Source organism: Pseudorca crassidens, chromosome 9 (assembly GCF_039906515.1).
Source record: "Pseudorca crassidens isolate mPseCra1 chromosome 9, mPseCra1.hap1, whole genome shotgun sequence".
Classification (NCBI taxonomy): Eukaryota; Metazoa; Chordata; class Mammalia; order Artiodactyla; family Delphinidae; genus Pseudorca; species Pseudorca crassidens.
In genome coordinates, this window is record NC_090304.1 from 89,365,865 (window position 1) to 89,384,959 (window position 19,095).

Sequence of the window (19,095 nt, forward strand, 5' to 3'; positions counted from 1 at the left end):
AGACTGCTTCAGATCGATACCTGTACCATGTACGTACTTCATCACATCTTTTCTGGAGTTTCCAACAAATCACTATTTACCCTTTAATTACATCAGGAAGAATTGTTTTATTTCAAGAATTTTGTATATTTATATAGAAAGTATTAATGTTCCCAAACTTTCTGTTCTTGCCATATTTACAGACACAAACTGTGGGACTCCCAGTGACGGTGCATTCACCAAACGTGCGAGTGATGCGATCTGCCCTCCTCCCACAGGCATCCAATGTGGACACCTTCACGTTTCCAGCATCCGGCTGTCAGGCGGAAGCAGCATTCATGGAGGAAGAGTGTGTCGACACTCCAAAGGTACAGATGTGTTTGAGAAACTCCAAGCTTGTTGGTTGGCTGGAGATTTCAACTCTGTCCACACAAATGTTGTACTTCGGCTTAGCTGAACTTTGTCATTTCCTCAAGTCACTTGGGAGGAGTTGTTTTTGTGCAGAAGACCTGAGAAAAGTATCCAGGCCTAACCTCGCTCTCTCTCCATCTTGTCATTACGACGGTTATGTAACATGTCAGATCTCGTGTACTTTTCAGAATCCTTCTTCATTCTCTTTCCTTAACCAATTCCTTCTCTCAAGTTCTAGATCCCTCATAGGTTTTGGATTTTTTTTTAAACCAATTGTAATTCTGAAAACAAAAGTATAACTATTGTGCTAAATTGGGCTTTGCCTATGTTATTATGGCCTCTCTTCTGCTGCCTGTGCTGCAGCTACAAAATGATGAGCCATCTTTTTTGGTCAGTTAAACATCTTTTTGTGTCCAGTTTGAACATACTTAAAGGAGATAAGTTTATTCTGGTGTGCTGCATAAAGTTGGCTTTTAGTATATGGAACATGACAGCTTCCCTCATTTAATGAATATTTATTTAACTTCCAATTTGTGTTTTATATACTTAGCATCCAGTGATATACAGAGGATCATATTAATGAGCAGGTCTTAGAGTATGTTTAAAATAGACTCTGTTCTTCACTAGCTGTGTGAACTTGGATAAAGTGGCTAACTTCTTTGAACCTCCATTTCTCTTGTGTAAAACAAGGATACCAACTTTATGAGACTGTTGTGAGGATTAATTGAAAGAATGTGTGTGAGGTTTTGGGCAAATTGTAGATACTCAGCAAATATTGGTTTCCTGTCTTTTTAGGCTCGTTAGGTAATAAAAAGATGACTCAGACATTAGTTCTGCCTCAAAGTTTGTAGTCTAGCAGAAGAGACATGAAGCTTAACTAAACGTAATGTGCCAGGTACTGAATAAATTGATAAAACATAATTGGTCCCTTAAAGAGATAAAAAAATCAAAGTGCTGCAAAACTAGAAGGAGACGGGGGAGTTGCTTTTAGTTCATTTGATCAGGAATGTCTTTGGTTTAACTGTCAGAGCTGGGAATTGAGAGGAGGGCAGAATCAGGGTGGATGGAAACTAGGGTGTGATATCTCGGTGGAGGGAAAGGCCTGAGCAACAAGCAAACGTCAGGAAAGCCTGGGTCCCTCTAAGTCAGAGCAGGAGCTCCGTGTGGCTGAGGGAGAGGGCGTGTGAAGGGAAGTTGTACAAAATAAAGACAAATAGCCTTGCTTTGAATGGCAAGCCAAGGGATAGACTCTTTCTCTAGGTTGGGGCTCTCAACAGGGGAACATGTTTCAGTATTATCAAGAGAGTTTTTTCTGGGACTTCCCTGGTGGTCCAGCGGTTAAGACTTCGTGCTCTCAATGGAGGGGGCTCAGGTTCGATCCCTGGTCACAGAACTAGATCCCACATGCCACAACTAAGACCTGGTGCAGCCAAATAAATAAATAAATATTTTTTTTAATAAAGAGAGAGTTTTTGGGACTGCCCTGGTGGCACAGTGGTTGGGACTCCCCGCCTCCAATGCAGGGGGCCTGGGTTCAATCCCTGGTCAGGAAACTAGATCCCACATGCATGCCGCAACTAAGAGTTCACATGCCGCAACTAAGGAGCTGGCGAGCCACAACTAAGGAGCCCTCGGGCCACGACTAAGGAATCCACGTGCCACAACCAAGGAGCCGATGAGCTGCAACTAAGGAGCCCACCTGCCACAACTAAGACCCGGCGCGACCAAATAAATAAAATTAAATTGTAAAAAAAAAGAGTTTTTTCCAAATGGACCTTCTCCAAGGTAGTAGGAAACAATCGGAGATTTTTTGATAAGGAAACACCATGATCCATATTGTGCTTCAGAAATGAACCTGGAAGGGTCCGTAGCCTGCATTGGATAGGAGAGAGACTGGTGACAAGCACAGTAGAAGGTTAGAGTGTGTGTCAGGGGAGGTGACAAGGGCTTGAGCTAGGATGGTGCCCGTGAAACTGGAGAGGAGGGGATGGTATAAATGAGATTGCACAGATAAAACTGATAGACTGTTAGGGTCCAGAGAAAAGAAGTCCAGACCGATAACAGTATTTTGAGCCTTGATGATCAGGAAGGTGAATAGCATTTTCAGAAATAGGGAGCTCTGGAGGTAGAGCTGATTCAGAAGTTAAGTAATGAGTAATGACTAGAGCGTAGTCAAGGCACCTTGATGCTAGGCTGCCATAAGCAGGTGTTAAGCCGGGTTCCTGACCCTGAGGAGTTAGTGTCCCTGTCCCTGAGGACGAGGCCACTTCCTGTGGACAGTCTGTTCCTCTGCCTGTGGTTGCCTAGCATGTTCAAATCCTCATAAACTGCTATTACATTCTCACCCAGAAATTTAGACATAAATTGAGGCAACATCACTCATTTATTTTTAAAATCTAATCCCCTTGAAAAAATTAAAATGCAGTCTGCTTAAAGCTTGGCTATGAGGGCCTCAGGCCCAAAACACAGATTGGGCACTGTCTGCCGTATTATATAGGGCAAGCTATTTTTAAAGCTTGTGATTGTTACCGTAACTAGGAAACAGACAGGAAATGAATGATTTTGTGAAAGATATAGACAGAAGCTAGATGGCATATTTGCATTTGTAGGAAGAGCAATGCCATGCTGGAACTGGCCACCCACACTGGCAGGGCCACCTTGGCACTCAGCCAGGCTGTAGACATCCGCTGGTCTTATTTGCGTACCATTTCATTTATGTCAGCAGTACTCTTTGTGCTTCTTCCCTCCCTAGCACCTCTTTCTCTGGGGCCCATAAATAAACGCACACACACAAAACCGTCAGACAGAGATACTAGCCCTTTGTTGTTGGTCTTGCTTCATATGCATTTCCTCTAACACCTATTTGTTGTCGTCTAAAGGATGCCGCGTAACTGCATGTGTTGCTCAGTCATTTCTGCTCGCGATTGGTGGCAGATGTTGTGCGCCTTGGAGGTTTCGCTTCTCCTTCTCTCCCAGAAGTCTTCAACTTAAACTTATCAGTAAAATCCCTCAGGAAGTCTGCACTGAAACATGGGTTTGGGGTTGCTCCCAAAATAGCACCTTTCTGAGACAGTCACCTAACTCTGAGCAGTAACCGAGCCCCCAGGTGGTACAGAGCCCATACAGGAGCAGATGCAAGCCCTGTAGGGTCAGTCTCTCACTTTTGAGAGTTTCTTTGGAATAATGGACTTTATACATACACACACATACGGACACTTCAGTCAGTTTTAACATTTTATTAAAGTTCTATGAGAAAAGGATTTTCCAAGTTACCGTCTCCATGTCCGGATAGTGGAAGGGAACTGTGAAACTAAACTATGAAAGTGCAAGTGTAGTAGAGCTGTTCATGTCTATTGACGTTTTTAATACCTTTTTTAAATTATAAAGGTAGTACACATGACAAAAGATCTAAGAAGGATATTCATCAAAAACTCTTAATCGTGTTAACCTCTAAGACTTTGTAAAGGGGAGAAATTGCACTTTTACTTCTGACTTTGGATTTTTAAATTTCTAATTAAAAGACATCAAACCAGTCAGAATCACACATGGAAAATTCAAAGAGGGATAAAGGAAAAAAATTAATTTATCCATAGTCCCCCTACCCAAAGGTAAGCCCATTTTGACACATTTCCTTAGAGTAGGTTATAGATGGATGGATAGATGGATGGGTGGGTGGATGAGTATAGGGTGACTCAGTACGTAGGTAGACTTGTTAAAACAAAATTTTATTCTATTATATGTAATTTTGTACCTTGCTTTTATGTAATATAACATCATGAGCATTTTTCCCATACCATGAAATCTTCTTTGAAAGCATGAGTTATATTTAACAACTGCCTAATATATTGTATTAGATGCACCCTTATTTAACTACTCTTCTATTTTTGGACATCAGGTACTTGAATATTTTTTGCTTCCTTACATATGCTTCAGGTGAATATCCCTGTGTCTAAATTTTTGACTATACCTTTTATTATTTCCCTAGGATAAATTTCTGGAACTGGGTTATCTAGTGCTTTTCTTCCTCACCTGGTTGTTTGTTTAATTTGCCTCAAGATGGTAAAAATGCTTTAAAAGAAAATGTTGTTGTTTTATTCTCATGCTTTAAAAATTTTTTGTTATAAAATAGCATTCTCTTTGGTCCAGAAATAATGTTAATATACACAGTGTTTTAGTTAATCCTCCCAAACAACTTTACTCCCATTTTACAAGTGAAGGAAAAAAAAAAGAGCTTTATAGAAGTTAACAACTTGCCTTAATAAGTGATGGAGCTGAGGTTTGAGCCTCTTCAATATATGCCAAACTTGCCAGGCACTTAGGATACAAATTAAATAAGGCACATTCCCAGCCTCCAAGCTCACTGGCTAGTACTATACGTTGGTCTACCGTGTTAGTCAGCTCTTTAGAGGCTCCATCTCCAATATAGCCACACTGATGTTAGGGCTTCAATATATGAATCTAAGGGGAGATACAAACATTCAGTCCATAACAGTCTAGCAATCTCCTGTGCTAGAATCTTGTGTATGTGGTAAGCTCAGGGGTATTATCAATTAGTGGTGGGGTTTCTGAGAGGCTGACTCCTACATGTATGCTATCTACTGCATCTGAGATCTCTTATCAGAAGGGAAGTGATCTACTGAACTTTAAGGAAAGGCAAAAACACTGTGTTGGAAAATGTACGTTTTACCCACCCATATTGTATTTTGCAGTCTTAGAGTTTACAGTTAGCCTGGATTGTTTCCTAGAGCAAAAGATCTCATTTCTAGCAGCTTAGGTCACTGAGATAGATCAGCCCATGTTACAGTCATAAAATCCTAGAGTTTAATTTGTTATATCAAGTCCCTGGGTAAACTGGCAGGCAAAGGTGGCATGATTATCACCTGTTTCAGGAACTGATCTTAGAGATGGAAGTGTTCACACCTGTAAACTGAATGAGCTCTAGGGCAGCTTTCTGTTCATACCTCTTAACTGTGAAAGGGTCACCACAGCATTTTCTGCTTCAGTCATCACCAAGCATCATCTGAAAAACCAATCATTGTCAGCTACCTGTCCCAGGGTGAAACTGAATTCAGCAAACATTGTTAAATGAATGATAAGAATTCTTCTTGTAGTCTAGATGAGGAAATAAATTTATAAGCAGACAATTTAAGAAAAATCGTAAATTTGGGGGGACTGCAAGGTTTTTTGAGTACTCAGAAAAAAGTGGCCTTTCTCTACTAAGGAAAGAAAGGCATGGTTGTAAGGCGGTACTTGCAAAATATTTCTTGCAAGAAACATCTGACAAAATTTTGACATATGCTATAAAATGTAAAGATGCTCAGTAGATATTTACTTGATAACAGTCTTTTCTCTGTTGTTTTTTATTCATTTCCGAATCATCCTTGGCTAGTCTTAGAAAATTATGCTAGTAGACAGTCAAGGAACGTAGCGTAGAGTTATGAATGTTAAGTCCCCAAGCCACCATTCTTTCCTACAAGAAAACTTTCAAGTTTAGTTAAAAAGGGAACACTTATCTGGGGATGGTTGAAGGGGAGCATAATTGTTCCTGGCCAGATTTCAGAGTTTTTGTTTTCTGGTGCCATGGAGAAGATTGGTCTTAGTCTAGGAAGAAAGCATTTTCTACCCTTCCTTTTAAGTGGCCACTTGTCACTTTAAAACCCTGTAGTGCATTAGCTGCCTTATCCAAGTAATGGCTACAGCCCCAGAACAGATTTTATGGAATAACCATCCCCTCCCCCAAGCAAACAACGATCTGAGTCACCCAAGTCTCCCTCTCCAAATAAAGGGCCTCGCAGCGCCTTCAGATTGGTTGCCATAAGAGGAAAGTTTCCTGTGTCTGGCATAGCGATGTCCCACGTCACCTCTCACATACATGAGCCTCTCCTGCTTCCAAAAGAAACAATAGCGCTACCCGGTGTATTCCAGGTGAAAGTACTGCTGGGAGCTCAGTCTTTTGCCTGGCTGTTCCTGAGCAGCTATTCATAGGAGAAAACTGGATTGATTTCCATGGGGGGATAGATAAGGTAATGAGGTAAATAATTGCCTCCTCGTTGGGGCTTTTACCAGCCAGAAGAACTCGCAACCACAGCTCCCCTTTGTGGGCTGTGTCTGCCCCCCCAAGGTGGTTTGCTTCGCAACTGCAGAGGAAGGCGACGCTCTCACTCAGGAGCTGTGCTGAGCTCATCCCGTGGGATAGGAAGCGCAGATACTGTGTGTGTTGCTGGAGCGGAGAGAATTCAGAGCGCTGCCGCTCGTTAACCTCTGCTGGAATTTGGGGCCTGTGAATCATTTGTTATTCTATAATGGAAGGCTTTGGCTGTTTGCCATTTGAATTTTGTTTTCACTCCTTTTTGTGGTATGTCCGTCTTTAAAGAATTCTTTCTTCCATTCCTTAGGCACATAGAACCAACTAAAGACTAAATCCAATGTGCAGGTACTTAAATTATGCATATAGAAGTATGTGTAGAGCCTTCCAGTATGTTTCGTGGTTGAACGTTAGAAGAATGCTGGTGACTACTCTTTTCTTATCTATCAGCCGTGCAGTTGGTTTTGTTTTCTTTTTACTAAATCTCATCTTCCCCCTCTTCATTTCCCTTATTTAAAAAAAATAATAATAATTGGTAGGCCTCAAGCTAATAGACCCTATTCATCTGGAAACCACTAAAAAAAAGTGTTCATTGTAATCATGATGACTCAGAGAAACCTGGGAGGCAGTGCCAGTTTGGGTCATAATGGGCTTCTGTCTCTTAAGTGCTGCTGTTGGTTGACTTGCCTTAACTTCTAATCTACATGGTTGTCATTAGTAACCAATATGTACATTTTTAATATTTTACTTAATTTGTAATTGGCCAGAGGTCCTGACATTTTTGCCTTTGTGGATTCTTCAAGTGTCTCAGCAGAGCAGCGCCTGATAGCTCCTCTCACATCCCTGTCACACTGACATTTAGGTAAATGGCTGTCTCCTGGACCCTGTGCCTCCTGTCCTGGCGAGGAAGGGGTGCCAGTCACTGCCCAGCGACGTGATGGAGACCTCCATTGATGAAGGGCTGGAGACAGAAGGAGAGGCCGAGGAAGACCCCGGGCGGGCCCTGGGCGCCTTCCAGTCCACACGCGGCGGGCAGAGGCGGCACACTCTGTCGGAAGTGACCAATCAGCTGGCCGTGATGCCTGGTTCAGGTACGCTTTCCAGTAAGTGCCGGCCTGGGTCTTCCCGGCATCTTGAGTCTTCTCCAAGAAACAGGAATGATACCAACCAGCCCCTGGAATGTTGTCTATGTCTTGTTTCTTTGTGGACCACATGCAGCAGGAGTTAAGATTAGGCCTGCTCAGCAGCTCTCAGAGATTAAAATGAAACGTCTCTGAGTGGCCTCCCCTGACGCCCAGGATTCATCCGAGTGCGATGTGACTCATCGAGGCCTCTGGCTCTTTTGGAGTGGCCAAGATCTTGTGGGTACAGGTTCTGGAGTGTCTTCACCACAGAATTCGAAGCTGATTAAATTGACATGTAAAAAAGTTCTGAAAAGATGTTTTGGTTAGAAATTAAGGACACTGTTGCTGTGGAAACTCAAGCTAGTTATGCTTTGTATCCCATGTTCCAAGAAGTTGCAATTGATTGGTGGTCATATTGGTGTTGTGTTTTGTTTTTGTCTTTTCTCTTGAAGGGAAAATTTTCTCCATGAGTGACAACCCCTCCCTTGACAGTGTGGACTCTGAGTATGATATGGGGTCTGTTCAGAGGGACCTGCACTTTCTTGAGGACAACCCTTCCCTTAAGGACATCATGTTAGCCAATCAGCCCTCACCCCGCATGACGTCTCCCTTCGTGAGCCTGAGACCTGCCAACCCCACCATGCAGGCTCTGAGCTCCCAGAAACGAGAGGCCCACAACAGGTCTCCAGTGAGCTTCAGAGAGGGCCGCCGGGCGTCAGACACTTCCCTCACCCAAGGTGACTGCCTGCCTTCTCTGCTGGCTCCTACAGCTCTTGTGTTGTAGGACTGGGTGGGGTTTGTTGCCATGTTGGTTTCATACCTCTGGTCACTGAAAGGCCTTGTGTTTTATTTAAACTGTTTGGTCGTTGTTCTTTCTTTCAGGAATTGTAGCATTTAGACAGCATCTTCAGAATCTGGCTAGAACCAAAGGAATCCTAGAGTTGAACAAAGTGCAGTTGCTCTATGAGCAGCTAGGATCAGAGGCAGACCCTAACCTGGCATCGCCTGCTCCTCAGCTCCAAGACCTGGGCAGCAGTTGCCCTCAGGTGCGTGCTCTGGGCCCTGCCCACAGTGGCTAGGTGAGAATAAGGCATCAGTTCGTCCTGATGGTGTGTCATTTCATTTAGAGGATTTACTCCAGTCCTGGAGCAAACAGGGTTCTTTTGGAAAGACCACAGCCTGAAGGCCTTCCTTGTTGCTGCCATCTGCCTGACAGGTTGGGTTAGACCCTTCCACGCTGGCCCAGGTGATCAGTACCACATGGAGGCTTGGATGCTGCCAAGCGATGCTCGGTTCATAGGGCAGATTTTATATGAATTATACCCCTTAAGAGTCTCCCTTGAACGCCCCTCCCTTCATGCGCACACACACAGAAAACAAATAACAGTACAAATGAGAAGCTTGTTGCCACTATTTTTGATGTGATATCACTTCACTAAATATTATAAGTGAATTATTTATGCTAAAAATACAAAAACTATTGCTGTTTATTTAATACATTTTATTTGAGCCCATTTTCAGTACATCAGGGATATTATAGCATTTGATGCTTCTGTTGACATCAGGGGCCTTTGCTCCAGTACTGACTAGGTAATCGTTTACTACAGGTAATGCATGTATACACTTTCTGCAAAGTGATTAACCCTCAGCCTACTAGTTACTGTAAAAGCATTGAGGGTCATGTCTTAACAGAGTTGGAGTTCCCCTTGGACATTTGCCAAGGTGCTTAAACTGAGATTTGAAACTTTCTCCCACGTGGGAAATTGAAAGTGTTTCCACCCCTTGCTCCTCAGGGGGAAGCTCCTCCTCAGCAGAAGAGCGTGTCTGCGCTCCCCGGCAGCGCGCACCCTCAGCTCTCCCAGCGGCACAGCCTAGAAGCCCAGTACCTGCAGCACAGACTCCAGGTGGGATCCTCCCCCTTGTTGCTCCAGCTCACTTTGTTCGTCCTGAATCTGCCTTTCTGCAAAGCAGGAACCTGTTTTGCTTGGTATTTTTTTAGGGCAGCTGCTTAATTCCTTTATAGGCAGGTGGGTCTGACTCTGCACTTGCAGTTTCTAGAAACATGTTCAGACTTAGCCTTATGCTCTGTCTTGGCAGCAGAAAAGGTCTGTCCTCAGACTCCAGGAAAGGGTACTGCCACTGAGCAGCAGGAAAGGGAACCCTGGTTTCTTTACTTCTATATTATGCCTCTTAGTGAATAATAAATAAAATGGAAATCTCGAGTCAGCAAAAAATGTACTATCAGCTCTCTATTGGTGCCCAAAAATCTTTAAAAATGATACAACATAAATCCCATAAAGAATGAATCATTTGTTCATTCAGCAGGTGCCGTGGCCTTTGCTATAGATCTAACTCCACTTTTCTCATTGTTTTTAGTCTCCATGAACCTCCCGGTCCTAGAGAACTTTTAGAGACAGAAAAGTGAAGCAGGTTAGAGCTGAGACAGCCCAGGCCTGCTGACCCAATGCTGCTGGGCCACAGGTTCTCCCAGGGTCTCAACGAGCAAGTGTCAGTCCCTGCATCCTGCGCAGATTCTGGAGGACTCACTTGGCTTCGTCCTCCAGGCAGAAGTACAGTCTAATGACTGCGTCCTAGATGACAACATGTCACGCTTGTATTTTTCTGCTCTTCCAGAAGCCCAGCCTTCTGTCAAAAGCCCAGAACACCTGTCAGCTTTATTGTAAAGAACCACCACGGAGCCTTGAACAGCAGCTGCAAGAACACAGGTGAGAGATGGTGGTTGGCCAAAGAAATCACTTTCTTTGTGGCAGACAAGCTGGGTATGTTGTCCTTTCCCCTAGTATTTGCCTCTACCAGGAAAACAGGTTTCAGTACGCTAACATGGATATTCCACTGTCCATGGACTATAAGCCTGTCAGGGAGTAGCAGCCTTAAGCATGCTTTGTTTTCTTTTTCTCCTAGTGTTTCCCCTTTGGGCTATGAATAGACCTAAGCTTTCAGGATCCGTGAGCTACTGCAGTTTAAGTGGGTTATACTGGAGAGAAGGCCTCCATCCTCCCTTGTAGTAATCCCGTGCCCCCAGGCCTCACTAGTAGAAACACCTTGGCCAAGGTAGAACTACCCTAATCCATCAACCTACAGACACCCACAGAGACCAAGGTGTCAACCCCGCTTCAAAACACTCCAGATGGGAAATCAGCCTCTTGTTTCATAGGGAGGAAAAAAGAGTCTTAGAGAAAAGGAATTCGTGTTCACTTGAGCACTGAGGGATCAGCCAGAATTGGGGGACAAAAAATAAGATTGGGTTTAAGAAACCAAACATGACTGGTTCCTACCCCCACTTTTTTTTTTTTTTCTCCTGCCGTGGGAAAGAGAGAAGTGGGAGGACGGACACTAATGACTGATACTGGATTTACATTAAAATTGCCGTCACTGAAGAAGATTTAAAATTCTTTCTTTTGGTATTGCCAACTTAGACTCCAACAGAAGCGGCTCTTCCTCCAGAAACAGTCTCAGCTGCAGGCATATTTTAATCAGATGCAGATAGCAGAGAGCTCGTACCCACAGCCCCTTCCCCACCAGGAGACACCGCCGCCATCCCAGCAGCCGCCGCCCTTCAGCCTGACCCAGCCCCTGAGCCCCGTCCTGGAGCCTGCCTCGGAGCAAATGCAGTACAGCCCTTTCCTCAGCCAGTACCGGGAGATGGGGCTGCAGCCGCTGTCCGCCTCGCCAGGTCCCCGGGCTGCTCCCCCGCCACCGCCCCCGCAGCACTCAGGGGCCGCCCGGGCACCCTTACAGTTCTCCTATCAGACTTGCGAGCTGCCAGGCGCGGCCTCCCCCGAGCCAGACCGCCCCGGTCCCTGTCAGTACTCCCTGGATGGAGCCCAGCAGAGCGGCCTGGCGGCGCCGGGCTGTCCCAGGAGCTCAGGACTGCAGGAGGCCCCCTCCAGCTATGACCCTCTAGCGCTCTCGGAGTTCCCTGGACTCTTTGATTGTGAAATGCTGGAAGCCGTGGACCCACAGCACAGTGGCTACGTCCTGGTAAATTAACCTCAGCGTGGGAAGTGAGGCGGGTCAGGTGAAGAGAGTGTGTATTTCTATTTTTATTCCAGCCTTTTCAATTTAAAACTTATTTTCCCCCCCTCTCCCTGATGGGGAAAAAGTCAAGTCACCCAACTGGAATCAGAGGGCCTGGCCGGGTGGATGTTGCTTCCTCATGGCTCCGTCCCACCATGGGTTTCTGTGGCAAGTGCTGGAACATAGTTGTAGGCTGCAGCTCATGCCCTTAGGTCAAGTGGAGCAAGCTCTCATCAGAGCCACCAACAAAAGTTTTATAAGAAGAAGACATCCAGACCTAGGTTTTACACAGAACTACATCATCAGTTCATTATCGAGGGAAACCTTGGTGAAAGCAGGAAAAAATGTGTGCCGTTACGTATAGGCAAAAAAAAAAAGGCAAGAAACCAAGCAACAGCATGTTCCTTAAAGGCAAATCAAGAATACACGATGAAATTTGATGCACAGGAAATAAAAGAAAGTTGTACTTTGTCAGTGAATCATAAGTTCTAAGCTGCTGATGCAAGTTGTCCCCGAGATCACTGCCAAGCGGTAAGAGCGTGAGCTTTGTTTCAGGGCCCACTGAGTAACAGCGGGTACTGACCCCTGAGACTGGCAGTCACCTCCATCTGAGAATAGGTGACACACCTCTTCAGAAGGTGCCCTGGGTCACAGTGTCCTCAGAGCTCCAAAGATGTCGCCTGTGGAACCAAGAGATGCACCGCAGTGGAGACCAGGGGCAGGAAACTCAAGAAACCGTCAAGAACAGCAGCCCTGGGCCGGGGAAGACGGGCGCTTCCTGCACAGTCTTCTGTGGAGACTTCTGGTTTGGGGCAGTTGGTCTTTAGAGGAATTAGCGTCTCTTTTAAAATGTAATAACTACTTTGACTTTACACTAGATGTTGCTAGTCATTTATTGAGCTTTGTATATTTGGACAGTTTCATATAGGGCTTAGAAATTTTAAGGATGAGAAAAATGAACTTTTATCTCCCATGTGAAGTGGTAGTGCTGTGCCTTTTTCCCCCCAGATCATGCTTTAATGATTTCTTTTCTGTAGAAACCAACAGTTTTCCATTTATGTCGATGCTAAATCCAAAGTCACTTCAGAGTTTGTTTTCCACCATGTGGGAATCACATCCTTAATTTCCTTAGAGTTTTGACTTGCAATGAAATGTTCAAGTATTACAGCAATATTCAAAAGACCACAGAGGTGTTAACCATTGAAGCAGATCATCTGCCAACCACAGTGTATACTATTAACCCTTACGATCCAGTCATCAGAATAAGTAACAAAGATGCTACGGCTAGTTGACTGTGTACTTAGAAGTAAGGAGTAATCTGTCATTTGGACAGTAACATCCAAGTGTTACAAATTCAGTGTTATTTACAAAGACTATGTTTCTGTCCTTTAGAATGGCTTGTCCTATCAGCAGATGAATGCGTTAAGCACAAAGCATCTTCCTTAAAGCACAAAGAAGAGAGATACTACACTGATGCTGCATCTAGAAAACACCTTTAAGTTGCCTTTCCTCTTTGTAGTACGTGTCCACGCAGGTGGGGAGAAACATGGAAGGTCTGGGAGTTCTGTCCTGGCTCCTCTTGGTGCCAGGACGCTCCACAGAGGCCCTCTGCTTGGGGTTGGCCTCTGGGTGTGAGCAAGGGAGGGTGGTGTGGAGGACGCATTTTTGTGATTTGACAACACGCAGTGAAAACCCAGGAAGAAGGAATTAGGTTCCTTCTACGGATTGTTTGTTCCTCCTCATGCTTAAGATTGATGATTTCGTGAAATAGACACCATCATTTCATTTAAGAGATCCTTTCATTAAGATCTCTAACCTGTTTTAAGTCTTTGCAAAATAAGGCAGTTATAAAACAGGGCTTGATTTGTTTAGACAGAAGGATGTTTTCCCAAAATGTTCTACAGAAGCGCTATAATATTTATGAAATTAAAATGCCTTCCAGATTGAAAACGGGGGCCGCTCATTTCAGAGTCCCCGGAATGGCAGAGTCACAGATCGGCATAGATGCCTGCCCCCCACAGGGCCATGAGCCACTGAGCCCAGGAAAGCCGGGAGCTACGGCAGGACGACTGGGCTGACAGATGAGGCGGGAGAGGCCCCAGAGGTAGACACTGGGGAGCACCCAGCCGTGGCGGGTCTGTTCAGACCGACGACAGCAGGGTGAATAGCGTGACCCATCCTGCTGGACTATGTTGTAAGCTCCTGTTTGCTTTTCTCATTTATTTCAAGCAGAAATCAATAAATTCCATAACAATCTGTATTTGCTGAAACGTAAGCTGGCGAGAGGAGACTGGTGCCATCCGTCAGTCAGGTGTTTTCCCAGCCCCGTCTGACCATCGCCGTTGCTCTGTCCCCCGACTAGTGAGCGACCTATGTGAGCCTCCAAGCAGTTTTCTCTTCACAGATACTAAAGTAACACTACGAAGGCTTAGTACTAGAGGTACTTTGAAATCATGACTTTCTTTCCAGTCTGTTTCACATTAGCAGTGTGTACACTACTGTATAATAACCATTAGCTTTATTAGCTTGTAAACCAGGCTCCTCTGAAGAGACTTTGGTGAGATGAACGTGAGGTAAAAATTTCATTCAGCAAAAAGTGCAATATGTGTGGTACTCTATTTTTTGTTTATGCTTTTTTTTTTTTTTTTTTAAATCCAGGGGTATTAGTCTCTGCTTTGGGGAAAATGCACTAGCTCTGCAATTTCCAGTTGGGCGAGTGTGTCTCTAGTATTTACATGCCGCTGATATGCTGGTCCCTGTAAGGCAAACAGCACGTCAGCGCAGCAGAGAGGGTGGATGTTCCACTTGAAACTGGTGAGCTGCGCTGACTGTCCCCTGCCGCCTCTGCCCCGCCCAGGCCTGCCCCGCCCTCTTGCTGCCCTGGGAACACAGAGGAGGACCCTCCAATCTGCACGTAAGGGGAAGCATCTGGGGCCCATCAAGGAGGACTGGGAGATGGCACTCTAGGACTCCTGCCTTTCTGCATCCAACTTTGCCTCCGAGGAAAGAGAAAGTCAGAGTCGCTTTTTCCTCAGAGCGTTGAAGCGGTGTCCCGAGTCAGTCAGGCAGGACTGCAGGAGCCCGCGATCGGGACCAAAGGCAGCCCTCACCTCAGAGTAGTGGGGGGCCTGTGCCCTTATGGGGAGGGAGGGGACCGCCTGGTGTGAGTGTCGCCCCCAGCCGACGACAGGCCTCTGCAGAAGGGACTCGCGGTGGCACTGGCCTCTTCCTCTCTGCCCGAAAGGGGGCTTCTCAGAGAAATGAGTTCTACCTAATTGTTAGAGTTGCGAAGAAGGGTGTGTTCACAGCCCAAGAGTGACTGGCTGGCCAACCAGAAATTAAAGGTGAGAAGCGGCAGCCTCCCCTCTGACTGGTCGGGGGTCCAGGTACACGGTGGTCAGCACAGCCCCTGCTCAGGTGCGGGCGGTTCACACACGTGGACCTGAGGAAATGAATGGTTTCCTTTGCAGGGTCCTCCCAGCTGTGGTCAGGCCCCAGGTAAATACTGGCTTCTGTGTTGGGCTCAGGATTTCTAGCCCTGGATTACATTTAAAAGCCTGTATCAGCAGTTACACTTAAGCTCCCTGTTGGCTTAAGGAAAATCTCACTCTAGATAATTTTTCACGTTCGTCCTCCTTTGAGACAATTCGTGGGGTCCTTGGACGACACTGGTCCCAGTGAACAGTTGCAGAACCCCTGTGCCGGGGCTCACCTTGGCTGCATGTGTACCCCTAAACTGGACTGCCTCAACTGCCTCCTTGGAAGCCACCGAGCCGCTCAGTCTCTTTGTGCCTAGACATCAAAGGTAAAAACTGGAGAACAGGTAGTAAGTTGGAGTCATCGTATAGGCAGGGAGCTTTGATCGTTTTGTTGCTTCTGGAAATTTTTCCAGAACTTATCTTCACAGTGATGTGTGGAAGACAAGAGCAGTATCATCTGCCTCTCTTTCTAAGCTGGACAAAACAAATGATAACAAATTTATGTATCCCTTCTGACAGGTTCGCTGGTTTGGTCCTCCCTGGCGTGTGGTCCCAGGGAAGAGACTAATTACAGAGCTCTTTGTGTCTGTCAGCCTGCAGCCCCCGGAAGGCACGAGATGACCTCAGGCTGGCCTTCCACAGCCCCTCTTGGACCCCGAGTCCCTGGTCTCACAGTGCCCCTCACATCTTTGTTTCACCATTTTTCCCCGTGAAGGTAGCCTGGCTGATTACAGAAGACTCGCAGCCGCCCTAGCTATACCACCATCTTGTCCACATCTGGGCAGATTTCAACACATTTGGCAGAATGGGGCACCTACTGTTGTAGAGATTGAGAAATAGGCAGCAGCACAGCCCGCAGCCAGTGATTGATAGGTTTGATGGTTCCTGCCCAAGCGCTCAGCTTGTCTGTCCAAAAGGAGCAGTAGCTTCTGTCTGTACATCAATTTACCAGGCACTTTCACGAGTAATCTTTTCTAATGCTCACAACAGTACTATGAAGTTAGTTGAGCAAATAGGCCTCATTTTTTACGGCTGGGTAAACCAGAGCTCTGGGAAGGCTATGTGACTTGTCCAAGCCACAGAGCTCGTGAGCGGAGGAGGCGGGACGGGCTTTTGGGTGCTCTGGCTTCTCAATCCACGCTCTTCCCTCCTGGGTAGCAGCTGACTCTTCTCATGAGCAAACAGCTGTATAAACAAAGCCCCCACCTTGGTTAAGCACTGGGTGAATGTGACATTGTCCCCGAAACCTTACTCCCACTTGACAGCCGCCTGGCTTTGGGGGAAGTGTTGCCCTCCAGGTAACAACTGTAGTTGTCCAGGTGGCCCTGCATGAACAAGGCCAAGGGAGACACAGGCCCCGCAGATCGCCATCTTTCCAGCATCCCATTAACTACAGAAGTTCAGGTTCACATCACAGATGTCTCATTTCTCCACCTCACACAATACAGTAACCTCCTGAAAAAGTATATGACGGGACACACCCTTTCTTGATCGCCAAGGGGCCAAATTGCACTGCTTTGACTCACCATCGCAGACCAACAGACTCAACCCCAGGAAAGGGTGTCGCTCAGAAAAGAATCAGGAACTCAGCCCAGTCCTGAGGAGGGGGATAAAGTATCATCTTTACAGTTAAGACCCGTCAAGTAGAAGTGCTGATCAAGTACTTTTAGGGTTAAAAAAATAACATACTTTGAATACTTTTGTCTTCAGAGGCAAAGTGGGTGGGTTAGGGAGGAGCTTTAAAAATAGAAGTACAAAATAACATCCTGGAAAAATATGACCCCAGATTGGAATAATGTTATATTAGCAAATACAGATAACAGGGACTTGCCACTGGCTGTGTGATGCCTATCTGTGCAAGATTTGCTCAATCAAGGAAATACACGTGGTGATGCTGTCCCACCACTGATGGCGAGAGAAATCTGCCTCCACCAAAATCTCTGAAGGAAAAAGAACCAGAGTGAAAAGGAGGTTTGCTTCTCTTTGGGGATTGCAATTTAGGAAGTAAAATTGATACAGAGATATTTGCACTTTGTAGAAAGGGCAAGATTATTTGCTTATTTCTGAAGGGAGGAGGGTGGTCTTTGCTGGATGTTTGGTTTGTGAAAGAGTTACTTTTGATTAAATTAATCTAATTGTAGTTATTTTTTTCTGTGTGCTTTTTTTTTTTTTAATTACTAAGAAAATGGTGAGTTCAATAGCTTTGGTATTTTGAGTGCAAATCATAATAGCTCCAATGTGAAAAAAATCAAAATGTAACCTGTCACTCAATGTTAGAAAATTGCTTTAAAATGCAGTTTAATAAATGATCTTTGTATCAAACATAATTTAAATGGGGTACTTTTCTGCAAGGAAAATGTACTGTTTTTACGTTTCCAACCCTCTTGAATTAAAATAAAAACAACTTGTTTTCTAAGAGCCTGGATGATATGAATGTCAGGTGGATAAGATAGGGCCTTTCCCTCATCAGGCCTGGGGTGGAATTTTGAAAAGTATGGAAGGTGGCTGTGTTCCCTGAGCTCTGGTGCTCATTTCAGGCTGCAGAAAAGGACAGTGGATAATATGTTCTCATTGACGTCAGCAGGGTAAATAATACCTTGCTCTGAAATCGCCGGAGTACACGGTAGCTGCTGAGAACGCTGACGGAAGCACGGCTAACCGCACTCTGCACACGGACAAGGCCCGGGCTGCCTGGGGCTCCTGGACTTTCAGAGACGGAGCCGGACAAGGACCTCTGAAGCAGCAGGAGGGGGGCAGGCGCCTCGGGCTCACCTATGACAAGCTGCAGGGCGAAGGGAGGGAATGGGGGCCCAGCCAGACGCTGGCACTTACGATGGCACATCTTCCGTGCAAAAGGGTTCAACGCTGCGTGTGCACACACACGCGCGCACACATGCACACACTGCGGTCCCCCTCCGAGAGACAGGAGCCAGCTCAGTGCCCTCGGGTGCTGGAGAATCCGTTTGCTGAGGCATTTGGGGCACTCTCATACATTCGAGACTTGTTTTAGTGCCAGACCCTGAGTGAAAGGGCACTATTAAGTCCTACTTTCTGGGGACTTCCCTGGCGGTCCAGTGCTTAAGACTCCACGCCTCCACTGCAGGGGGCACAGGTTCCATCCTTGGTCGGGGAACTAAGATCCTGCAGTCCGAGTGGTGCGGCCAAAAAATCCTACTTTGTGGCAGCAAGTTCAGGCTTTGGTTTCACTCAGACCATTCCAGTTGAGCCCGTGCTATAGAACTGAGACAGCGTCCAAACTGAGGGACCATCCACTGGCCCTGGTGGGAGTGGAAGACCCGAGGGAGACGGCCAAGGGCAGGAAGAGAGCGGAGCCCTCCCCACTGACTTGCCCTGCTGCCTCGGCTCCGCTTGCCTCAGGCGCTCAGTCCTGCCCCAAACGGCTGTCGTCTGTGTTTGCAACCGAGACTTCAGTAACACTGCGTTTCAATTGCTTTTTCCTTTCTTTAAAGGAAAACACTTTCAGTAAGGATGTTTTACAAACTTTCCCCTTTCCCACCAAGTTTCTCCATCATTTTGATTTTGTGTTGCCAAAAACAACCCCCCGTGTCCAGGGTACAGGCAAAAATAACAGACCTGCCTGCAGAGACCGGCCAGAACTTTAGCAGCCGGTCAAGCCCTTGACCTTCACGTTGTGCAGAACATCTTTCGGTCTGTGGCCTTCGTGAGCCAAAGGCTCAGTGCAAGGGACCAGGGCGACCTGAGCTCCAGATCCAGGGCCTCGGCCCAGCTGGGCTGGGGTCTAGAGCTTGTCAGCTGTGCCCACACCTCCAAGGTGATGCCGTGTCTGCAGTCACCAGAGCCCACCTCCATCGCCGCCAGTCAGGGCCCCACCCAAGGTTCTGTTGTTGGCCGTCTGCTCCTTTCCACCCCACTAGTTCTTAAGTTGAGGTTTCACAGATCCCTTCGACATGCTGATGAAAGCTTTGGATCCTCTTCCTAGGAAACATATGTACACAGA

General features: G+C 46.1%; 1 protein-coding gene across 6 annotated transcripts in view; it reads left to right on the forward strand.

Moving 5' to 3' along the window:
* The window catches only part of SIK2 (salt inducible kinase 2), a 132,222-nt gene extending 114,690 nt beyond the window's left edge, over positions 1 to 17,532 (forward strand). Inside the window, exons 9-15 of one of the 6 annotated variants that reach the window (XM_067750979.1) lie at positions 183 to 347; positions 7,338 to 7,578; positions 8,052 to 8,336; positions 8,482 to 8,645; positions 9,393 to 9,503; positions 10,234 to 10,325; positions 11,037 to 12,509. In XM_067750979.1, coding sequence (XP_067607080.1) covers positions 183 to 347; positions 7,338 to 7,578; positions 8,052 to 8,336; positions 8,482 to 8,645; positions 9,393 to 9,503; positions 10,234 to 10,325; positions 11,037 to 11,610 — 1,632 coding nt within the window. In that variant the 3' untranslated portion in view covers positions 11,611 to 12,509. Of the gene's footprint in view, positions 1 to 182; positions 348 to 7,337; positions 7,579 to 8,051; positions 8,337 to 8,481; positions 8,646 to 9,392; positions 9,504 to 9,975; positions 10,181 to 10,233; positions 10,326 to 10,932; positions 12,510 to 13,579 lie in introns of those variants that run through there. The other 5 variants (XM_067750982.1, XM_067750980.1, XM_067750984.1 and 2 more) reach the window with 5 other exon arrangements.
* The last annotated feature ends 1,563 nt before the right edge of the window (positions 17,533 to 19,095 follow it).